General features: G+C 39.9%; 1 protein-coding gene across 1 annotated transcript in view; it reads left to right on the top strand.

Moving 5' to 3' along the window:
* The window catches only part of LOC139409025 (membrane-associated guanylate kinase, WW and PDZ domain-containing protein 2-like), a 358317-nt gene that overhangs the window by 89412 nt on the left and 243507 nt on the right, over positions 1-25398 (top strand). The window contains exons 3-4 of the mRNA XM_071153671.1: positions 4974-5093; positions 15957-16181. Of these exons, the coding sequence (XP_071009772.1) occupies positions 4974-5093; positions 15957-16181 (345 nt within the window). The remainder of the gene's footprint in view (positions 1-4973; positions 5094-15956; positions 16182-25398) is intronic.

Raw genomic sequence — 25398 nt, 5'->3', positions numbered from 1 at the left:
CCTAGCATTCAGCAGGCAATATTTTCACAAAAACAAGAAAAGCATTCAAATAAAATAATTTACCTTTGAAGAACTTCGGATGTTTTCAATGACGAGACTCTCAGTTAGATAGCAAATGTTCATTTTTTCCAAAAATATTATTTGTGTGGGTGAAATAGCTCCGTTTTGTTCATCACGTTTGGCTAAGAAAAAGACCGGAAAATTCAGTCACTACAACGCCAAACTTTTTTCCAAATTTGCTCCATAATATCGACAGAAGCATGGCAAACGTTGTTTAGAATCAATCCTCAAGGTGTTTTTCACATATCTATTCGATAAGATATCAGTCGTGACTGTTGGTTTCTCATCAGAAGCTAACGGAAAAATACTGCAGCTGGAGATTACGCAATAATTGCAACGGAGGACACCAAGCGACCACCTGGTAGATGTAGTCTCTTATGGTCAATCTTCCAATGATATGCCTACAAATACGTCACAATGCTGTAGACACCTTGTGGAAAACGTAAGCTGACTCCTAGCTCCTTCACAGCCATATAAGGAGTCATTGGCATGAGGCGGTTTTAAAAAATGCAGCACTTCCTGATTGGATTTTTGTCTGGGTTTCGCCTGTAACATCAGTTCTGTGGCACTCACAGACAATATCTTTGCAGTTTTGGAAACGTCAGAGTGTTTTCTTTCCAAAGCTGTCAATTATATGCATAGTCGAGCATCTTTTCGTGACAAAATATCTTGTTTAAAATGGGAACGTTTTTCATCCAAAAATTAAAAGAGCGGGGGGGGGGAGGAATCAGAAACCAGTGGATTAATGACTCAGTTCACAGCCTCATTTATGTATCTGTTTCAATGGTAGGCCTACTGTTAGCCTACTTGCTCAGTACAGCTTGGGTTGGCCTCGGGAGACCAATATGGGATTTATCATTTCAGGTCAATCTTTCATCTTTCATCTTTCACCGGGTGGGCCATTTAGGATTTTTTCGAGAAAATTAGAGGACAATGCATTTGAAAATTATTCAGAGCGCTTGATTTTTAACACATTTTGTTACGTTACAGAATGATTTTAAAATGGATTAAATAAACACATTTCCTTATCAATCTATAAACAATACCCCATTTATTTGTCATTATGGGGTACTGAGTGTAGATTGATAAGGGAAAAATACTATTTAATCTATTTTAGAATAAGGCTGTTAAGTCACAAAATGTGGAAAAAGTCAAGGGGTCTGAAAACTTTACTGTATATGCACTTCTCCAGGGACCACTGGTGTAATTTATTAATTTGGTTGCTTTGACCAGGAACCAAGGAAAGAAGTTGAAATGCTGTGGGCAGGCTGCTGACACACACCTTCACACACACAGCTGTACCCTCCTCCCCAGTGGGAATGCTGCTATGGAGTTAGGGAACCCTGCTGCACTGGGATTGGCTCACAGATGAGATTAGTGTTGTGCATGCCCCTTGGCCGGGCACACACAACACACAAACACACAGTCAATCAGCTTACTGTGGAAACAGCAACATTGCAGAAACAGAACGTTATTGCCATGCTGCAATTACCCCTGCTCTAAGCTCCAGATTCTGTGTGTGTGTGTGTCTGTGTGTGTGTGTGTGTGTGTGTGTGTGTGACTGACTGACAACTCACATTATGCAAAAAGACTAGTCTCTCAAACCTTAGCTAGTAGGGATACTGGAACTGTGGTCTTGTTTTACATCAGATTATTTCATTGAGTGCTTGTCAACTCTTTCCCTTTGTTGAGTATGTGTTTATATTCTATCTCCACATTTTCTGACATTGTGGCCAATGTTTCCATAGAAAGAGCTACAGTAAAAACTGTATTGAATATGTGTGAAAAGCATTTGCTTGAGCAAATTTGACAGAGAATAGAAATAAGCAATCCAATCAATGGATAGAAAAAGACCACGTAGACAACCCACAGTGGAATCAATCCTGATCTCTCGCTCGCTCCCTCGCCCTCTCTCTCTCCTTAACCAATCAGTGGTCTTAGCTGATCAATGGAGTTGCAAAGAAACCAACACCATAGTCTTGAGTTTACAGTGTGCTTGAGTAGAGCTTCCACTTGGCACAGACTCAAACACTGCCTTTCATTAGAACAAATAATCTCTAACTGCTGCATCTAAGCAAACACATGCACACACACACAAACACACACACAACTTATGTGTTCAACACTATAGTTCCCTCTAAGCTCATCACTAAGCTCCGGACCCTGGAACTGAACACCCTCTTCAACTGGATCCTGGACTCCTGACGGGCCGCCCCCCAGGTGGTGCGGGTAGGCAACAACACATCCACCATGCTGACCCTGAACACGGGGTCCTGTCAAGGGTGTGTACTCTTCCCCTCCTGTACTCACTGTTCACCTATGACTCCAACACCATCATGAAGTTTGCTGACAACACGACGGTGGTTGGCCTGACCACCGACAACGACAAGACAGCCAATAGGGAGGAAGTCAGTGACATGGCAGTGTGGTGCCAGACAACACCCTCTCCCTCAACGTCAGCAAGACAAAGGAGCTGATCGTGGACTACAAGAAACGGAGGACCGAGCACGTCCACATCCACATCGACAGGACTGTTGTGGAGCGGGTCGAGAGCTTCAAGTTCCTCGTGTCTAAATCACTAAGGAATTATCATGGTTCACACACACCAACACAGTCATTTAGAAGGCATGAAAACGCCTCTTCCTCCTCAGGAGGCTGAAAAGATTTGGCATGGGCACTCATATCCTCAATAAGTTGTGTTTATATTCTATCTCCACATTTTCTGACATTGTGGCCAATGTTTCCATAGAAAGAGATACAGTAAAAACTGTATTGAATATGTGTGAAAAGTATTTGCTTGAGCAAATTTGACAGAGAATAGAAATAAGCAATCCAATCAATGGATAGAAAAAGACCACGTAGACAACCCACAGTGGAATCAATCCTGATCTCTCGCTCGCTACCTCGCCCTCTCTGTGTGTATAGCCCAGTACATCACTGGGGCCGAGCTCCCTGCAATCCAGGACATCTACACCAGGCGATGTCAGAGTAAGGTCCTAAATATTGTCAAAGACTCCGGCCACCCATCATAGACTGTTCTCTCTGCTACCGAATGGCAAGCGGCCCGATTCATCAAGTCTGAAAATAACAGAACCCTGAACAGTTTCTACCCCCAAGCATTAAGATTGCTAAATAGTTAGTCCGGGTAGCTATTGGTTAATTATTTAGCTATCTGCATTGACCCTTTTTGCTCTAACTCTTTTGACTCATCACATATGCTGCTGCTAGTGTTTATTTTCTATCCTGTTGCCCGTTCACTTTATCCCTACTTATGTACATATCTACCTCAGTTACCTAGTATATAGCTAAGTTATTGTTACTCGTTGTGTATTTACTCCTTGTGTTATTACTTTTCTATTATTTATCTTTTTTTCTCTCTGCATTGTTGGTGTTAGGGTAATTTTCCTTGTTCCATGTCAATCATTTTCTCATTGGTGAAATTAGCATTATGACAATATCTTTAATTAAATCATTCAAAAAACCTTTATTAATGCAATTGCAGACAGAAGATGACAACAGGAACATAGCACTAATGTTTCCGAGTAAGTTCTGCAAAATAGAAAATGTCCCAAGTTGCTTTTGTCATGCTTGTAGTCAATCCTGTGATGTTGACTACGTCATTACCTTCGACTCATGAGACCAAAACCATGCCTACACAGCTATATAAACAAGACTTTTAGTGTTATCTAAATGCTTACCAGTAAATGTCCAAGTTGATTTATAGTGGAATGTCTGCCTAGTCTCTTATCTCTTACACTCCCTGGGGAGTTCTGTGTCTCTGCATCTCTTTTATCTTTTAGGCTCTTTTCACAGACACCCTGAACTCACACATCTCTTCTTTATAAGAGGCAGAGACTAGAACATTACTGTGGAACAATATTAAACCTCATAATGTGTATATATATATATTGTTTATCTGTAGTCTAGGACCCTATAAATGTAAGGGGTAGGGGTCTTATAACCTTATAATAATCTTAGAAACATTTGGTGCAGCCCCTATCATGACCCCAAGGTGAACCCCCGACATGGGAAGGGCCTGTAAGTAAGCATTTCACTGTTCGTCTACACCTGTTGTTACGAAGCATGTGACAAATAAAATCTGATTTGATTTGACACACACACAGGCACACATGCAAACACATGCCGACTTGAGGGACAGACGCAAGCACTGCCTCTCATTGTCATATAGAATCCCCTTCTCTTACTGTATTAACATCTAAACGGATGCACGCACACATACACACACACACACACACACACACACACACACACACACACACACCAGAATCTGGAGCTTAGAGTAGGTCTAATTGCAGCTTGGTAATAATGTGCTGTTTCTGCAATGATGCTGTTTCCACAATAAGCTGTGTGTGTGTGTGTGTGTGTGTGTGTGTGTGTGCATGCAGTGCGTGTTTCATGGCTTGTTAATGGTCTGTGTGTCCACAAACATCATCAGATTGATTTGCATGTGGAGAATCAGCAATGTCGCTTGACAAAATGTTCTATACGTTGTTTACAAATTTCTGTGGAAGTTGAACAAACTAAAGCTTATCTTGTCTTATCCTATCTTCTCTTATAAACATACACCCAAGCCTAGTGTTTTGAAGGGCTCACATTCACGTATATTGGTTCACCACTACACATCTTTGTAAGTATGTATCCATTTAATCCTACTGCTTGGGTGGGCCTTAAAGCTCTCTTATTGCTTTCCAATCCATTTTGCGACAGCATACAATTATGAAATGGGTTTGGATTATTATCAGAAGTATGACTCTTCTTACTCTCTCTCTCTGTCTCCTACTCTTCTCCTCAATGCTTGTGATCCCTCAATACTCACTCCTCCTGTTCCTCTGTGTCTGTAACGATTGATAATAAAGTAACGTTCTTCCTTTCTTCTTCTTCTCCCTCTGTAGGTACCACCAGGCTGCCAAAGGAGGGAGAGGTGCCGGGGGTTGACTATAACTTTGTGAGCGTGGAGCGCTTTATGGAACTGGAGCAAAGCGGAGCCCTGCTAGAGAGTGGAACCTATGAAGGTAAGTTCACTGACCACGACACTGATCCCTACGGCTATTCTAATCTAAATTGTGATATTAACATATCCAGATAGCAAAAAAACATGTTTTTATTGTTTACTCGTTTTTCGTCTGTCATGTTGCGGCTGCTTCCCAGGACCTACACACATCAAGCCCCACGTAGATTTTTTATATAAATCCATGTTTTCTGTATTATAGTATAACATTTGCGCTAGCTGCTAATGCTACTCACTAACTAGCTAGCAAATATTATGGAGCTAGGGGGCAAATATATCTACCCAAATGTCGCTCTAATACCAGTGGGATGTCAGAAAGTTGTTTGTGCAATGACATGTTCTGAATCAGAGAAGAATAGGCTATGCATATTCTAAAATCTTTGTCTGAATCAAACATCTACCGGTATTCAGATGTAATTAGGGTCTCCTGGGAAACACTAACCAACACTTTGGTTCCTATCTGGTTACAAAAACTCCTACTGTACCTGACTTTTTCATTTGTTATCATGCCAAACAACACCAACCTTCGAATAATCAAATGATATTGTATTAGTCACATGCAACAGGTAGACCTTACAGTGAAATGCTTACTAACAAGCCCCTAACCAACAATGCCGTTTAAAAAATATGAATACGAATAAGAAATAAAATTAAAAACAAGTAGTTGAAGAGCAGCAGTAAAATAATAATAGCGGGGCTATATATCAAATCAAATCAAATTTATTTCTATAGCCCTTCGTACATCAGCTGATATCTCAAAGTGCTGTACAGAAACCCAGCCTAAAACCCCAAACAGCAAGCAATGCAGGTGTAGAAGCACGGTGGCTAGGAAAAACTCCCTAGAAAGGCCAAAACCTAGGAAGAAACCTAGAGAGGAACCAGGCTATGTGGGGTGGCCAGTCCTCTTCTGGCTGTGCCGGGTGGAGATTATAACAGAACATGGCCAAGATGTTCAAATGTTCATAAATGACCAGCATGGTCGAATAATAATAAGGCAGAACAGTTGAAACTGGAGCAGCAGCACGGTCAGGTGGACTGGGGACAGCAAGGAGTCATCATGTCAGGTATATACAGGGGGTACCGGTACAGAGTCAATGTGCGGGGGCACCGGTTAGTCAAGGTTATTGAGGAGGTAATGTAGGAGTTATTAAAGTGATTATGCATAGATATTAACAGAGAGTAGCAGCGGCGTAAAAGAGAGAGGATGGGGCAATGCAAATAGTCTGGGTAGCCATTTGATTAGATCTTCAGGAGTCTTATAGCTTGGGGGTAGAAGCTGTTTAGAAGCCTCTTGGACCTAGACTTGGCGCTCCTGTACCGCTTGCCTTGCGGTAGCAGAGAGAACAGTCTATGACTAGGGTGGCTGGTGTCTTTGACAATTTTTAGGGCCTTCCTCTGACACAGTCAAACTAATCTTGCAACAGTACACCCAAGTATTTTTTATCTAATCGTAGGAAAAATCGCAATTAGATTTTCTACCCATATTGTGCAGACCTACTATCCAAAACACTGACCTCAACTGCTGTCACAAAGAATGGCTATGGTTTTGTCTTGACATAAATAAGCATTTCATTCACAGTCCTAAGACAGTCCTCTATGGCTTGGGGTGGTCTAGTGGTCTAGGCTAGACCAGAACACATACAGTGCATTCAGAAAGTATTCAGACCCGGTGACTTTTTCCACATTGTTACTTTGCAGCCTTATTCTAAAATGAATTAAATAAATGTTCCCTCATCAATCTACACGCTGATGGGTTCGGATTTCTAAACTTTAAATATTGTTAATCATCAGTTATACTAGAGACATGAGGAGTGCCATAGTCTGGTTTATACACCAGAAGTTAATGGGTATCTGTAGGAGGAATGCTGTCACGCCCTGGTCTTAGTATTTTGTGTTTTCTTTATTATTTTGATTAGGCCAGGGTGTGACATGGTTTATTTATGTGGTGTGTTTTGTCTTGGGGTTTTTTGTAGGTCATGGGATTGTGGTTAGTGGGGTTGTCTAGAATAGTCTATGGCTGCCTGGAGTGGTTCTCAATCAGAGGCAGGTGTTTATCGTTGTCTCTGATTGGGAACCATATTTAGGCAGCCATATTCTTTGAGTGTTTCGTGGGTGATTGTTCCTGTCTCTGTGTTTGTTTGCACCAGATAGGGCTGTTTTGGTTTGTCACGTTACGTTTTGTATTGTATCGTCATGTTCTTTATTAAAGATGAATCTAAATAACCACGCTGCATTTTGGTCCTCCTCTCTTTCATTGGAAGAAAACCTTAACAGGTGCTGAGTAGAGGAGAGGCAATCACACGATTGCTGTCACTGATAATGGTGGAGAGCGTGAGGAAAAAGGGGTCGGGGTCAGGTCACATTAAGGGAGAAGGAACAGTTTGTTGCCTGCATCACTTGACTTCCTGCCTAGTAATAAAGATGTAATGTTTAGAGTGAAGGAGGAGACTCCACCCAATTTGGGGTATATATACTACCACTGTTGGAAATATGACTTTGTCTTATGCAGCTGTATGACCCAATGGGTATATAAACTTGGTATAAGCTCTGTGATTTTTACTCGGTTCATTTAGAACTTAACAACGCAATACCCCATAATGACAAAGCGAAAACAGGTTGTTAGGCATTTTAGCAAATTTATAAAAATGTAAAATGATTCATAATAGCGCCTGATGGTTTTTGCGACTGCACTTGAAGAAATTGTCAAAGTCCTTGAAATTTTCTAGATTGACTGACCTTCATGTCTTAAAGTAATGATAGTAGGACTGGCATTTCTCTTTGCTTATTTGAGCTGTTCTTGCCATAATATGGACTTGGTCTTTTATCAAATAGGGCTATCTTCTGTATACCACCCCTACCTTGTCACAACACAACTGATTGGCTCAAACGCATTAAGATGGAAAGAAATTCCACAAATTAAGGTTTAATAAGGCATAGCTGTTCATTGAAATGAAGCTGAAGCTGGTTGAGAGAAAGCCAAGAGTGTGCAAAGCTGTCATCAAGTCAAAGGGTGGCTACTTTGAAGGATCTCAAATATAAAATATATTTTGATTTGTTTAACCTCGCACTGTTTTGGTTACTAAATGATTATATATGTGTTATTTCATAGTTGATGTCTTCACTATTATTCTACAATGTAGAAAATAGTACAAATAAAGAAAAACCCTGGAATGAGTAGGTATGTCCAAACTTTTGACTGGTACTGTAGGTGTGCCAAGCTAGTAGCGTCATACCCAAGAAGACTGTAATCACTGCCAAAGGTGCTTCAACAAAGTAGTGAGTAAAGGGTCTGAATACTTATGTAGATGTTCATTTTTTATACATTAAATAAAATGTATTACAACCTGTTTTTGCTTTGTCATTATGGGAAATTGTGTGTAGATTGATGAGGATTAAAAAATAATCATAATAAAGCTATAATGTAACAAAATGTGGAAAAAGTCAAGGGGTCTGAATACTTTCCGAATGCACTGTATATACCGCTGCATCGTGAGTTGGATTCCGGACCACTTTCTGAAAGCGTCTTTTTTATCTTTTTACTTTGGTCTATCCTGTCCCAAAAAATTATAATATGAAAGGACTGCCCTCCTATGAGAGCAGATCTAATTCAGAAAAGATTGAACGGATGGTTCACTTTTTAGCTTATTATCGACATTCACAGGTTTGTTGTCGTCTCATCCAAAGTATCCAAAATCTCCTGTGTGGCATTCTTGAAGCATTTAGCAATGCTAGTTGAAATGGATTTAATCAGATAGCAAAAGCATTACAACGGCCATGAAGATTGCACTTCCCCCTCCTCTTGCGTTTTAATTTGCATTACACATTGAGATGTAAGTGCCCGCAGGCACTGCCTGCCACCCAGAAAGAGGTGGTTTCTCCCAGTGGGCCTCTGCTGTTTGTAAGAGATATGCACACACACACACACACACACACACACACACACACACACACACACACACACACACACACATATATATATATATATATATACACACACACACACACACACACACACACACACACACACACACACACACACACACACACACACACACACACACACACACACACACACACACACACACACACACTTACTGGCTAAGTGAGCAACCAGATCGTCCATCTGTGGATTTCTGTCATGGTCTGAAGCCAGATGCACAGCCTTGAATAGCATCAAACCCAAGACATACACTATAATATGTCATAATGCCATGTGCACAAGTACAGTGAAATGCATTTCTTGCTAGCTCCAAACCCAACAATGCAGTAATCAATATCAATGTGGGACTGAAAATTACATAAGAACAAAAATACAAGATAAATAAAAATTGCTCTATTCAGGGTCAGTTCCAATACCATATTTAAGATGTGCAGAGATACTGGAGTGAAAGAGGTTATCTACCAGTTGAAGTCAGAAGATTACATACACTTAAGTTGGAGTCATTAAAACTTGTTTTTCAACCACTCCACAAATTTCTTGGTAACAAACTATAGTTTTACAAGTCGGTTAGGACATCTGCTTTGTGTATGACAAGTACATTTTCCTACAATTGTTTACAGACAGATTATTTCACTTATAATTCACTGTATCACAATTCCAGTGGGTCAGAAGATTACAAACACTAAGTTGACATAATTTGAGTCAATTGGAGGTGTACATGTGGATGTATTTCAAGACCTACCTTCAAACACAGTCCCTCTTTGCTTGACATTATTGACATTACATTACAAATTCTAGACCTCCACAAGTCTGGTCCATTCTTGGGAGCAATTTGCAAATGCCTGAACATATCACGTTCATCTGTACAAACAATAGAACGCAAGTATAAACACCATGGGACCACACAGCCGTCATTCCACTCAAGAAGGAGACGCGTTCTGTCTCCTACTTTGGTACTTTGGTGCGAAAAGTGCAGATCAATCCCAGAACAACAGCAAAGGACCTTGTGAAGATGTAGGAAACAGGTACAAAAGTATCTAGATCCACAGTAAAAATAGTCCTATATCGACATAACTTGAAAGGCCGCTCAGCAAGGAAAAGCCAATAGTTCTTCCCGGCTGTATTTAATAACTCTTTACATTTTCTGGGTTAACAATGTAAGAAATAATAACTGCATAGATTTCTAAGGACCTGAAGCAAGGCGACCATCTCTGTCGGCGCCATCTAACTGTTATGTAAATGAATGCTGGCCTCACGGTAATTGACAGTTAATTTAGTTTAGTTTAGTTTATTAATTCAATCATTTAAAAAAAAACAAGCACACATTAAACTTAAGCCATACATGCACATGAATAAAGTCATTGAGGATAACACACAATAAAGTCTGGGACTTACAGTGCCTTGCGAAAGTATTCGGCCCCCTTGAACTTTGCGACCTTTTGCCACATTTCAGGCTTCAAACATAAAGATATAAAACTGTATTTTTTTGTGAAGAATCAACAACAAGTAGGACACAATCATGAAGTGGAACGACATTTATTGGATATTTCAAACTTTTTTAACAAATCAAAAACTGAAAAATTGGGCGTGCAAAATTATTCAGCCCCTTTACTTTCAGTGCAGCAAACTCTCTCCAGAAGTTCAGTGAGGATCTCTGAATGATCCAATGTTGACCTAAATGACTAATGATGATAAATACAATCCACCTGTGTGTAATCAGGTCTCCGTATAAATGCACCTGCACTGTGATAGTCTCAGAGGTCCGTTAAAAGCGCAGAGAGCATCATGAAGAACAAGGAACACACCAGGCAGGTCCGAGATACTGTTGTGAAGAAGTTTAAAGCCGGATTTGGATACAAAAAGATTTCCCAAGCTTTAAACATCCCAAGGAGCACTGTGCAAGCGATAATATTGAAATGGAAGGAGTATCAGACCACTGCAAATCTACCAAGACCTGGCCGTCCCTCTAAACTTTCAGCTCATACAAGGAGAAGACTGATCAGAGATGCAGCCAAGAGGCCCATGATCACTCTGGATGAACTGCAGAGATCTACAGCTGAGGTGGGAGACTCTGTCCATAGGACAACAATCAGTCGTATATTGCACAAATCTGGCCTTTATGGAAGAGTGGCAAGAAGAAAGCCATTTCTTAAAGATATCCATAAAAAGTGTCGTTTAAAGTTTGCCACAAGCCACCTGGGAGACACACCAAACATGTGAAAGAAGGTGCTCTGGTCAGATGAAACCAAAATTGAACTTTTTGGCAACAATGCAAAACGTTATGTTTGGCGTAAAAGCAACACAGCTGAACACACCATCCCCACTGTCAAACATGGTGGTGGCAGCATCATGGTTTGGGCCTGCTTTTCTTCAGCAGGGACAGGGAAGATGGTTAAAATTGATGGGAAGATGGATGGAGCCAAATACAGGAACATTCTGGAAGAAAACCTGATGGAGTCTGCAAAAGACCTGAGACTGGGACGGAGATTTGTCTTCCAACAAGACAATGATCCAAAACATAAAGCAAAATCTACAATGGAATGGTTCAAAAATAAACATATCCAGGTGTTAGAATGGCCAAGTCAAAGTCCAGACCTGAATCCAATCGAGAATCTGTGGAAAGAACTGAAAACTGCTGTTCACAAATGCTCTCCATCCAACCTCACTGAGCTCGAGCTGTTTTGCAAGGAGGAATGGGAAAAAATGTCAGTCTCTCGATGTGCAAAACTGATAGACATACCCCAAGCGACTTACAGCTGTAATCGCAGCAAAAGGTGGCGCTACAAAGTATTAACTTAAGGGGGCTGAATAATTTTGCACGCCCAATTTTTCAGTTTTTGATTTGTTAAAAAAGTTTGAAATATCCAATAAATGTCGTTCCACTTCATGATTGTGTCCCACTTGTTGTTGATTCTTCACAAAAAAATACAGTTTTATATCTTTATGTTTGAAGCCTGAAATGTGGCAAAAGGTCGCAAAGTTCAAGGGGGCCGGATACTTTCGCAAGGCACTGTATTTCCAATGTGATCCTCTTGAGACAATATGACTAGACAAGATCGAACTGTCAGAGAACAAATTCTCGTTTAAACTGTTACTACTAACCCCTGCAGATGAGCCCAGATGGCTGTCAGAGATATGTGTATAGGTGGCAGGGAAGTCAGGCGCAGGAGAGTCAAACGGAGTGTAAAATGGAGTCTTTTAATAAATGTCCAAGTAACATGCTCCATAACACTAATAAGAAAAAATGAATCTAAACAAATATGGGTACGAAGACCCGTCGCGCACCTATACAAAAAACACTACACTGACAATAAACAATCTCTGACAAAGACATGAGGGGAAACAGAGGGTTAAATACACAACAGGTAATGAATGGGATTGAAAACAGGTGTGTGGGAAGACAAGACAAAACCAATGGAAAATGAAAAATGTATCAATGATGGCTAGAAGACCGGTGACGTCGAACGCCGAGCACCGCCCGAACAAGGAGAGGCAACGACTTCGGAAGAAGTCGTGACAATGGCACTGAAATAATAAAACAAAAACATAAAAGAACAACATCTATCTCATCATTCCAGTTACATCACAGGGGTTATTCATATGGGCACAGAGGACATCAAACATATTTTTACTTTCTTTCTTTCTTTATTTTTTTTTATTTTTTTATTTTTTACATATTTTCATGAACAGGTTTAGCATATCAATACCTCCACACATACAAGCAGCTGATGTGCTCATTTGGAGCATCTACATAATTGTAAAAAATGTAATCAATTTAATATACACCATCACAATAAATCCGTAATTTATTTTTAGCAGGTCTAAAGAAACATGATGATATGAGGAAAATGTATTTCAGAAGAACAGAATATGTTATCAGGCCTATGTTATCTGCCTATGCACCATGCCATAGGCTGTAGACTGGTACATTTAGCAGACAAGATATGCTTATAAGTCCCATGCCATTATTTGAGTTACATGGTATACGTAAGAAGAATATAATTGAACTTAGCTTATTGAAATAGAAAGGATATTTTCCCATTCCGGAGCGGGTGTGCCTACGAAGTGGCTATTTTGAGCGTAAAAGTTATAATTTAAAACAGGTTCTCTATGCTAGATTGAGATTTATTTGGCAATTTTGGTTGTGTTGATACAAACCCTGAAAATGTCTTAGAAATCAAAAATATATGGGCTGCATGATGCGACTACAGGCTATTGATGATTTGAGAAAGTCTCAAAAAAACTGTGCCTGTTCCTTGCCTCAGGCTCCTCACGCTGTTCTTTCATCAAATTATCATATTTTCACCCATCAAGCTATTCTCAATTGAATCTTGTCTTTACTTACATGTTCAATTAGATTTGATCTAGAATGACCCAATATGAAAGGGGCAGGCGGAAAAAAGACAAATAGCGAATGGAGGCTGCTTTCCGCAGTTCGTTTTTCGATCATGCCGAGTAGGCTATTCCGTTTTTAAAGTAGAGCATTTGTTTAATATTAGCAGCTGAGAAATAAATATAGTAGCAACTGGGATCCTCCTCTTTTTATTGGCAACCATCAAAACTCCGCAATCACACGGGAATGCATATAGAAATGTCTGGCTTATAAGAACACCATGCTCTCTCTGTGCCCTTGAGAAAGGAATGAAGGAGCGAGAGGAGATGGAAACGCATGGTGGTGCGATATTCTGTTTCTAAAGGTAATGTGTCAGCCTATTTATTATGAAAATATATAAAATGCTCTATTACTAAATCCAATACAAATTCACTGTAATTGTAGGCTAACTCTGTAAGCCACCCTGCACAATCAATGAACAAACAGCTTTGCCAAGGCCTATATGTTCTCTCCCAGACTCATGGATAACAGTTTGGAGCTTAAAGTAACAGTCCATCCAGTATGCATAACAATACAGTCCACCCTCAAAGGCGATTACTAGAATGTATTTACTTTTGGAGTATAGGCTAGACCAATTATTAAAAATATAAAAAAATGTGCCATGTACAATAGGCCTGACTGGTAGGCTATTAGGCTATGTATTGTATAATGGCGCAATCATTATTTTAATTACTTTTTTAATGGGCTTGGGCTCATATATAAACCTATGCATAAGTTTGAATATGGTATGGGTGTTTTGAATTAATCATCACCTTAGAAAGCACTGTCCATTTCCTTGTGTTTGGCTTTGAAACAACATCAACAATGACCATGTTTTCCACTCAGTGGTGGAACTTCTTTCTTCAAATTGATCAATCATCAAGGTGAGCTTAAAAAGCATGATACTGTTTTGATAACAAGTTTTTGATGTGATTTACAAAGGCATTTGCATTGATGTCAGAGTGGTTAGAGGGACAATAGAGCGCTGAGTACCAGGCAATTAGCGACCTGATGGTCGTTATAAAATTGGGGACTACCAACACATGTCCAGAGTGCATAAGAGGAGTGTACCGTGATTCAATGGTCACGTGGAATTTGACTGCAGTTATGACTCATGACTGCCAGTGTGAGGTATTACGGTCACCGCACCAGACCAAGTTCAAATCAGGTTAAGAGCTGCTTATTAGGGAGGAAGTGACACTGTTAACCAAGCAGTGTGACATCTGTCACATTTGAAGATCTGTTACGTGGAAGGAATATGTAGGATGCTCCACCACTACACTGCTTATACATATACAGACAGGTTAGAGAGATATGTGAAGGGATGTACAGTATGAAGCTTTATCCCACACTCAGGGTGTGTGTGAGTGAGTGTATGTGTTTGCAGGTCCATGTGTGCGCGTGTGCGTGTACGTGTGTGCGTGTGCGTGCGTGTGTGTGTGTGTGGAGGGAGACAGAAGGCTTTCTCACAGCCTGCAATTAAAGGCTTTTCCTGCTTGGATAAAATGAATCAAATGCAACTGCTACGGCTGTGTTTAATCTGTCTCTCTCTCTTCCTCTCTCTGATCTCTGTCCCTCTTCCCACTTCTTTATTCTGCTATTTTTCTCCTTCTCTTGCTCATTCTCTTTCTCTCTCTCTCATATTGAAGAGATAATGACATAAGACGTCTCTGGCTCGCTCTCAATATTTAATCATAAATGTATTTCCCCTGACAGAGGAAGATTTCATGTACAGATAAAATAAACATCACCATAGCAATGCCTTATTGTGCTTCAAAAGTTAAATATCATGAGTAAAAAAAAATCTACCTTGTCAAAACATACAGAACTCAGCCATACATTTACTGTTGCATGTCAGTCAAAGGTAGCTGTGCTTGTCCATGCTGAATCTCTCATCTCCTTACTTGAGTTCTCTCCATCACCCTCAGCTTTAAACTCTGAACAGAGCCCTGTTGTGTGGCACACAGTTACCCCACGCTCTCTCTATCTCTCTCATCCAGGACCTATATACTAACCAGTGTCAGAGGAAGGCCCAAAAATTGTCAAAGACTCCAGTCACCAAAGTCTAGGTCCAAAAAGGCTCCTTAACAGCTTCTACCCCGAAGCCATAAGACTGCTGAACAACTAAACTAATCAAATGGCCAGTAATCACCCCTCCCCTCTCTCTGATTATTATCTATGTATATTCACTTTGCAAATTACCTCGATTAATCTGTACCCCCGTACATTGACTTTGTACCGGTACCCCCTGTATATAGCCTCATTATTTTTATGTATATTTCTTGTTACTTTTTGATTGATTGGATTTTTTTAACTTAAGTTAATTTAGTAAATATTTTATTTACTCTATTTCTTGAACTGCATTGTTGGTTAAAGGCTTGTAACTAAGCATATCGGCGCTTGTGACAAATAAAAAGTGATTTGATTTGATTTTGATGTGCCCTGTCGATTAATAAATGTATTGGATCGGTGGAGCAATAGTCTGCGGCAACCTCTATTTTTGTGTTTTGAGTTCCACTCGCTACCTCAATGTGCGTTTGTTTTTCTTTCTCCAGAGAACTTGTACGGTACTCCCAAGCCCCCAGCCGAGCCCAGTCCGGCGGCCCCTCCCTTGAATGTGAGTGAGGCGCTGCTGCCCGGAGCCTGGCCCAGCGCCCAGGGTAAGAGGAAGAGGAACCAGTCGGTTAGCAACATGGAGCAGCGAGCCAGCCTGGAGCTGCCTGAGGAGGAGGACTGCAGCCCTCCCGTGGTCAACGAGAATGGCGTGGCCATCACGCCAGGTGAGGAACGTTTAACTGAGCTCTGTACAAAAATGGCCCCTAGACTCTAGTCCTATTCTTAATTTCACTAAACACACAAACATACAGTGGCAGTAAAATACCTATATGAAAATAATTAAATATAATAATAAAATAATAAATCAATTAATAATCTTGTATGGCAGAAAGTATTTTTACAAACATCTAATAAGTAATCTAAAAAGTCACAAGGTAAGATTTAGCATTTTTGGCTTTATATGTCATTGGTGTATTTGTATATTTTACAGTGCCTTGCGAAAGTATTTGGCCCCCTTGAATTTTGCGACCTTTTGCCACATTTCAGGCTTCAAACATAAAGATATAAAACTGTATTTTTCAGTTTTTGATTTGTTAAAAAAGTTTGAAATATCCAATAAATGTCGTTCCACTTCATGATTGTGTCCCACTTGTTGTTGATTCTTCACAAAAAAATACAGTTTTATATCTTTATGTTTGAAGCCTGAAATGTGGCAAAAGGTCGCAAAGTTCAAGGGGGCCGAATACTTTCGCAAGGCACTGTAACTGCATTCGGAAAGTTTTCAGACACCTTGACTTTTTCCAATTTTGTTACGTTAGTCTTATTAAAAAATTAATTAAAATGTCGTTTTCCCTCATCAATCTACACACAATACCCCATAATGACAAAGCAAAAACAGGTTTTACATAAGTATTCAGATGCTTTATTCACACACAAATATATATATATATATAATATATATATACAGTATATTTATACAGTTGAAGGCAGAAGTTTACATACACTTAGGTTGGAGTCATTAAAACTTGTTTTTCAACCACTCCACAAATGTCTTGTTAACAAACTATAGTTTTGGCAAGTCGGTTAGGACATCTACTTTGTGCATGACACAAGTAATTTACAGACCAATTATTTCACTTATAATTCACTGTATCACAATTCCAGTGGGTCAGAAGATTACATATACTAAGTTGACTATGCCTTTAAACAGCTTGGGAAATTCCAGAAAATTATGTAATCATTTGAGCCAATTGGGAGAAATTTACAGACACCTGAAGGTACCACGATCATCTGTACAAACAATAGTACGCAAGTATAAACCCCATGGGACCACGCAGCCGTCAAACCGCTCAGGAAGGAGATGCGTTCTGTCTCTTAGAGATTAATGTACTTTGGTGCGAAGAGTGCAAATTTATCCCAGAACAACAGCAAAGGACCTTGTGAAGATGCTGGAGGAAACAGGTACAAAAGTATCTATATCCACAGTGGAACGAGTCCTATATCGACATATCCTGAAAGGCCGTTCAGCATGGAAAAGCCACAGCTCCAAAACCGTCATAAAAAAGCCAGACTATGGTTTGCAACTGCACATAGGGACAAAGATCGTACTTTTAGGAGAAATGTCCTCTGGTCTGATGAAACAAAAATAGAACTGTTTGGCAATAATGACCATCGTTATGTTTGGAGGGGAGGAGGCTTGCAAGTCGAAGAACACCATCCCAACCGTGAAGCACAAGGGTTGCAGCATCATGTTGTGGGGGTGCTTTGCTGCAGGAGGGACTGGTGCACTTCACAAATAGATGGCATCATGAGGCAGGAAAATGATGTGGATATGTTGAAGCAACATCTCAATACATCAGTTAAAGCTTGGTCACAAATGGGTCTTCCAAATGGACAATGACCCCAAGCATACTTCCAAGTTGTGGCAAAATGGCTTAAGGACAACAAAGTCAAGGTATTGGAGTGGCCATCACAAAGCCCTGACCTCAATCCTATCGAACATTTGTGGGCAGAACGGAAAAAGCGTGTGCGAGCAAGGAGGCCTACAAACCTGACTCCGTTACACCCGCTCTGTCAGGCGGAATGGGGCAAAATTCACCCAGCTTATTGTGGAAAGCTTGTGGAAGGCTACCCAAAATGTTTGACTCAAGTTAAACAATTTAAAGGCAATGCTACCGAATACTAATTGAGTGTATGTAAACTTCTGACCCACTATTAATGTGATGAAAGAAATAAAAGCTGAAAAAATAATTCTCTCTACTATTATTCTGACATTTCACATTCTTAAAATAAAGTGGTGATACTAACTGACCTAAAACAGGGAGTTTTTACTAGGATTAAATGTCAGGAATTGTGAAAAACTGAGTTTAAATGTATTTGGCTAAGGTGTATGTAAACTTCCGACTTCAACTGTGTATATACAACTATATATACACTACTATTCAAATGTTTGGGGTCACTTAGAAAAGTCCTTGTTCTTGATAGAAAAGCAAATTTTTTGTCCATTAAAATAACATAAAATTGATCAGAAATACAGTGTAGACATCGTTAATGTTGTAAATGACTATTGTACAAGGATACGGCAGATTTTTAATGGCATGTCAGAGGCCCATTGTCAGCAACCATCACTCCTGTGTTCAATGGCACATTGTGTTAGCAATCCAAGTTTATCATTTTAAAATGCTAATTGTCAATAGAAAACCCTTTTGCAATTATGTTATCACAACTGAAAACTGTTGTTCTGATTAAAGAAGCAATACAAAGAATACAAAGAAGCAATCTGGTCCTTTAGACTAGTTGAGTATCTGGAGCATCAGCATTTGTGGGTTCGATTACAGGCTCAAAATGGCCAAGCAAACAACTTTCTTCTGAAACTTGAAGCCGGAAGTGTGAGATATTACCAAGAAACTGAAGATCTCATACAACGCTCCCTTCACAGAACAGTGCAAACTGGCTCTAACCAGAAGAGGAGTGGGAAGCCCCTGTTCATTTTTTTACCTTTATTTAACTAGGCAAGTCAGTTAAGAACGAATTCTTATTTTCAATTACTGCCTAGGAACAGTGGGTTAACTGCCTGTTCAGGGGCAGAACGACAGATTTGTACCTTGTCAGCTCGGGGATCTGAACTTGCAACCTTCCGGTTACTAATCCAACGCTCTAACCACTAGGGTACCCTGCCGCCCCGGGAGGCCCCTGTGTACAACTGAGCAAGAGGACAAAAGATAGCCCTATTTAAACTAGACATTAGAATGTCTAGTTTGAGAAACAGACTCATCACAAGTCCTCAACTGGTAGCTTCATTAAATAGTACCCGCAGAAACAACATCGTCTCAACATCTGAGCTGTTCTTGCCATAATATGGACTTGGTCTTTTAACAAATAGGGCTATCTTTTGTAAACCACCAATACCTTGTCACCACACAACTAATTGGCTCAAACGCATTAAGAAGTAATGAAATTCCACATATTAAGGTTTAACAAGGCACACCTGTTAATTGAATTGCATTGCATGAAGCTGGTTGAGAGAATGTCAAGAGTGTGCAAAGCTGTCAACAAGGAAAGTGGTGGCTACTTCAAAGAATCTCATATAAAATATATTTAGATTTGTTTAACACTGTTTTGGTTAGTACAATGTTCCTTATATGTTATTTCATAGTTTTGATGTCTTCACTATTATTCTACAATGTAGAAAATAGTAAAAATAAAGAAAAACCCTGGATTGAGTAGGTGTCCAAACTTTTGACAGGTACTGTATATTTGTTATATACATTTTTATAAAATGTAATTGTTACTTTTGAGTTTCGTGTCTAAGTTGTATATACATTATATACAAAATTCTATACACATTTTTATATAATGTTTTATTTCAGGTATGACTTTCCACAGTTAGAAAACACATTGCATTTTATAAAAAGTTTATAATACTATTTATTTATCCATGTGTAAATTCTGCATGACACAATTTAAGAATAAAAAAAAACCTTAACTGGTCAGTTATAAGAGAAAGCATGATGACGTATCAGGCAACCTGTTAAATTGAACATTTTTAAGTTGAACAGATTACGATTCCCTGACAATGATGCCAAACAATCACTCATACCGTGTCTACACAGTGCTGGAAATCTTTTATACAATTTTTTATAATATGTACGCAACAAGGATATTTGCCTTTGGTAAATATTTCCCTGAAGTGCCATATAGTGCCTTCCAAAATACAGCTAGATTGAGAAATAGGCCTACTGTATGGAGGCCATGTTCAAAGTAACGGTCCAGTGTTTCCAGATTTGTATGAAATATGACCTATAATTGATTACAATATGAGTAAAGTAGTTTTAGTCCCCCCCCCCAAACATGTTAATTAAGAATGTTAAAAGGCAGCTTTTCTGTGTTGTAAAGTTGTGACTTACCGCAACAACAGAATGGTGAGGGCATATACCGGTCATAAAAAATATTAATGCAAGTAGCCTGCTGATTGGCTAGCTCATCATCATCGTCTATGAGGAAATACCAAGCCTCTGTTTGAGATACAAGTTTGAGGTGGTTTAAAAATATAGATATTTTCATTTCTTCCAATTTATGCTTTCCCCACAAATACGAGAACAGGATGAGTCAAAAACATTATTTGGGTATGAGTTGACAGAATATCAACTTTTAAAGCGAGATTTTCACTGACTGTTATTTTAACATTCTACGGTATATCCTATTAGAGGCAAACAGCAGAAGGTATACTTTTGGGTGTCCTGGGTTACTTCCTTTAACTTAGCTTAACTTTCTGTTGAACTATGGAACAGAACAGTAATATTGAATTATGAATAGAATGTGAATTTTAAGTTTAATGACTTACATGATCTTTCCATAATGTCCATTCTCGTTTCTATTCAAAAATGTCCATTAAGCTTACATTCCGCTCCTTATTCTTGGACATTTTTGTGTTGATAGCTGAGCCGAAGTTAACTGGAAAGGTGCTTGGCTACTTCTGGAGAGTAGCCCCTATGGTATAAAATAAATTAAGTAAACACTTACAATAAAGGATGAAAGTAAGTAAATGTACAAAGGCCTATATTCCTGTTAGCATTTTGATTTGTTTTTAAATTGACTGTAGATGGCGTCCAGCTTTGTTTTCTCTAGCGGCTGATGGTGTGGTCCACTCCACTTTGACATTCCCGGAGGTTGCTCACCAGCTCCACGGGATAGACAGCCGTGATCAATGTCCAGACAAAGGATGAGGCAGAATTGGCATTTATAGCACAGGCCCAGGCCAGCTTGTCAGCAAACACCCCTGTTCCTGGGGTGGTTCAACCTATTTAAACAGGGAAACAGGGATGTTTTTGTATTTTATTTTTTCATAAAATAAAATATGCAATATCATTTTTTTGGTTTGAATGTGTGAAAATAGATGAATGGCCCTTTAAAGCTGATTACCTGATCTGAATCAGTCACAGGAACCGGAGATAAGGGGGTAGGGGCAGACGCAGGACTGGAGAGGGCGGAGCTGGGTTGTGCAGAGCCAGACGCAGGGTTGGAGAGAGCATAGCTGGGTTGTACTGAGCCAGACGCAGGGCTGTAGAGGGAAGGACTAGGTAGTGCAAGAGAAGCCATTTTACCTAGTTTCCTCACATATATGAGGAGGCACAGGCACATCTAAACTCAGCAAAAAAAGAAACGTCCCTTTTTCAGGACCCTGTCTTTCAAAGATAATTCGTAAAAATCCAAATAACTTCACAGATCTTCATTGTAAAGGGTATAAACACTGTTTCCCATGCTTGTTCATTAAAACCTCTTACTTCTACCCCTTCCTTTTTCGAAAATTCTGTTAAAAATCGCGCAACTTTTCAGCGTCCTGCTACTCATGCCAGGAATATAGTATATGCATATGATTAGTATGTGTGGATAGAAAACACTCTGAAGTTTATAAAACTGGTTAAATCACGGCTGTGACTATAACAGATCGTGTGTTTCATTGAAAAACGCAAGAAAAACTGCTCTCTGAAAGCTAAAAATAATTTCCATAAGTCACTTCCACCAGTTATTAAAAGAGAACAGAATTTAATGGCGATCTGCCTGCAATTCATACAAATTCCGCACGATGGCGCCATTGTCCTAATTTTCAATTGAATTAATTGTTGGAAAATCCTTCTTTCTGACCTGCAGTTTCCCAGTCTTCACCCGGATGCAGTTGAGGGAGATATCAGATGCCACTGTTTTTGCAAGTGAAGACCTATTGAAAAGACAACGCCCTGTAATCATTTTGATAGATTATAAACGTTTACTAATACCTAAAGTTGGATTACAAAAGGATTTCGAAGTGTTTTGTGAAAGTTTATCGTCGACTTTTTTAATTTTAAAAAATTACGCAGCGTTTAAAAACGATGATTTTTTCTGAATGACACAGATCCCATACAAAGCTATTTTGGGTATATATGGACCGATTTAAACGAAAAAAAGACCCAATAGTGATGTTTATGGGGCATATAGGAGTGCCAAGAAAGAAGCTCGTCAAAGGTAATGAATGTTTTATATTTTATTTCTGCGTTTTGGGTAGCGCCGGCTACCGCAAAATCTGTTGTTTACGTGTCGAGCTGGCATTTTGGGGGGTGCATGCTATCAGATAATAGCTTCTCATGCTTTCGCCGAAAAGCATTTTAAAAATCTGACTTGCTGGCTAGGTTCACAACGAGTGTAGCTTTAATTCAATACCCTGCTTGTGAATTTTGATCAAAGATTGAGTTGTAACGAGTACATTTAGCATTTAGCGTAGCGCATTTGCATTTCCAGGGGCATACTTGAGACGTCTGCGTCTCAAGTATGGTCAAGAAGTTAAGTATTTTCACGTCCGGATGAAAAGCGTGCCCAAAGTAAACTGCCCGCTACTCAGTCCCAGAAGCTAGGATATGCATGTTATTAGTACATTTGGGTAGAAAACACTCTGAAGTTTCTAAAACCGTTTGAAAAATGTCTGTGAGTAAAACAGAACTGATTTGGCAGGCGAAACCCTGAGCACAATCCATCCAGGGAAAAGGTTTTTGAGTTCAATCTGTTTTCCATTAGATTTCTATGGCAAGCCCGTTTTAATAGAAATATGCTTGCAGTTCCTATGGCTTCCACTAGATGTCAACAGTCTTTAGAAATTGGTTGATGTTTTTCCTTTGAGAAATTAAGAAGTAGCCCTTTCCTTTCTGAGAGTAGAGCCAAGTGGACTCTTTTGTTTGGGGTGCGCGACCTGAAGCTCGCTCCACTTTGATTTTGTCCGCTATTGAACACAGTTTATCCCGTCTTAAATTGTATAGATTATTTACGTTTTAAAATACCTAAAGATGGATTAGGAAAGTTGTTTGAAATGTTTGGACCAAGATTACACGTAATTTATTTGATCATTTGTAGTCATGTTGGACGAGTTGGAACCGGTGTTTTTCTGAATCAAACGCGCCAAATAAATGTACATTTTGGGGACATAACGACGGAATTAATCGAACAAAAGGACCATTTGTGATGTTTATGGGACATATTGGAGTGCCAACAGAAGAAGTTCTTCAAAGTTAAGGCATGAATTATATCGTTATTTCTGAGTTTTGTGTCGCGCCTGGCGAATTGAAATATGATTGTCATGTGTTTGTTTGATGGGGTGCTGTCCTCAGAATATAGCATGGTTTGCTTTCACCATAAAGCCTTATTGAAATCTGATCTTATTTTGGTGTATTGCACTTAAAAGTTAAATGTTTCTAATAATTTATTTTGAATTTGGCGCTCTGCCATGTCACCGGATGTTGTCAAATCGATCCCGCTAAGGGGATTTGATCCATAAGAAGTGTTAATGAACATGCACTTGTGGAACGGTCATTAAGACACAAACAGCTTATACACGGTAGGCAATTAAGGCCACAGTTATGAAAACTTAGGACACTAAAAGAGGCCTTTCTACTCACTCTGAAAAAGGAAAGGAAAGATGCCCTGGGTCCCTGCTCATCTGTGTGAACGTGCCTTAGACATGCTGCAAGGAGGCATGAGGACTGCAGATGTGGCCAGGGCAATAAATTGCAATGTCCATACTGTGAGATGCCTAAGACAGCGCTACAGGGAGACAGGACAGACAGCTGATCGACCTCGCAGTGGCAGACCATGTGTAACAACACCTGCACAGGATTGGTACATCCGAACATCACACCTGCAGGACAGGTGCAGGATGGCAACAACAACTGCCCGAGTTACACCAGGAACGCACAATCCCTCCATCAGACTGTCCGCAATAGGCTGAGAGAGGCTGGACTGATGGCTTGTAGGCACAAACCCACCGTCGCTGGACCAGATAGGACTGGCAAAAAGTGCTCTTCACTGACGAGTCGCATTTTTGTCTCACCAGGGGTGATGGTCAGATTTGTGTTTATCGTCGAACGAATGAGCGTTACACCAAGGCCTGTACTCTGGAGCGGGATCGATTTGGAGGTGGAGGGTCCGTCATGGTCTGGGGCGTTGTGTCACAGCATCATCGGACTGAGCTTGTTGTCATTGCAAGCAATCTCAATGCTGTGCGTTAGAGGGAAGACATCCTCCTACCTCATGTGGTACCCTTCCTGCAGGCTCATCCTGACATGACCCTCCAGCACGACAATGCCACCAGCGATACTGCTCATTCTGTGCGTGATTTCCTGCAAGACAGGAATGTCAGTGTTCTGCCATGGCCAGCGAAGAGCCCGGATCTCAATCCCATTGAGCACGTCTGGGACCTGTTGGATCAGAGGTTGAGGGCTAGGGCCATTCCCCCCCCAGAAATGTCTGGGAACTTGCAGGTGCCTTAGTGGAAGAGTGGGGTAACATCTCACAGCAAGAACTGGCAAATTTGGTCCAGTCCATTAGGAGGAGATGTACTGCAGTACTTAATACTGGCCACACCAGATACTGAGGGTTACTTTTTTTTGACCCCCTCTTTGTTCAGGAACACATTATTCAATTTCCGTTAGTCACGTCTGTGGAACTTGTTCAGTTTATGTCTCAGTTGTTGAATCTTGTTATGTTCATACAAATATTTACACATGTTAAGTTTGCTGAAAATAAACGCAGTTGACAGCGAGAGGACGTTTACATGTATAACATATTGATTAGATTGAAGATAGGTTTAGTAGTGAAATAACATATTTCATGCTACTGCAAATATGAAAACCTTATAGTTTCTGTGAATATAAGACGAAACAGCCAGCCTGGTTCAGCTCATTTATCGACACTGGCAAACATGCCTCACACAAGCATTACTACAATAGTGGTATATGGGTGGACATTGATGTTCAAATTAAAGGACTGACTGGTTTATAGCATCACACAGACATCAAGCGGGTCCATACAAACAACAAATGTTTTTGAAGAACAAGGTGTTGTGGGGGGTCCTAGGGGTAAAACATTATTACTAGTCATGGTGTCCGTTAGCTTTCAACACTGAATAAGGGGGAAGAC

Source organism: Oncorhynchus clarkii, chromosome 1, assembly GCF_045791955.1.
Source record: "Oncorhynchus clarkii lewisi isolate Uvic-CL-2024 chromosome 1, UVic_Ocla_1.0, whole genome shotgun sequence".
NCBI classification, from domain to species: domain Eukaryota; kingdom Metazoa; phylum Chordata; class Actinopteri; order Salmoniformes; family Salmonidae; genus Oncorhynchus; species Oncorhynchus clarkii.
The sequence above is the reverse complement of the archived record's forward strand: the minus strand, read 5'-3'. Positions and strand labels throughout refer to the sequence as shown.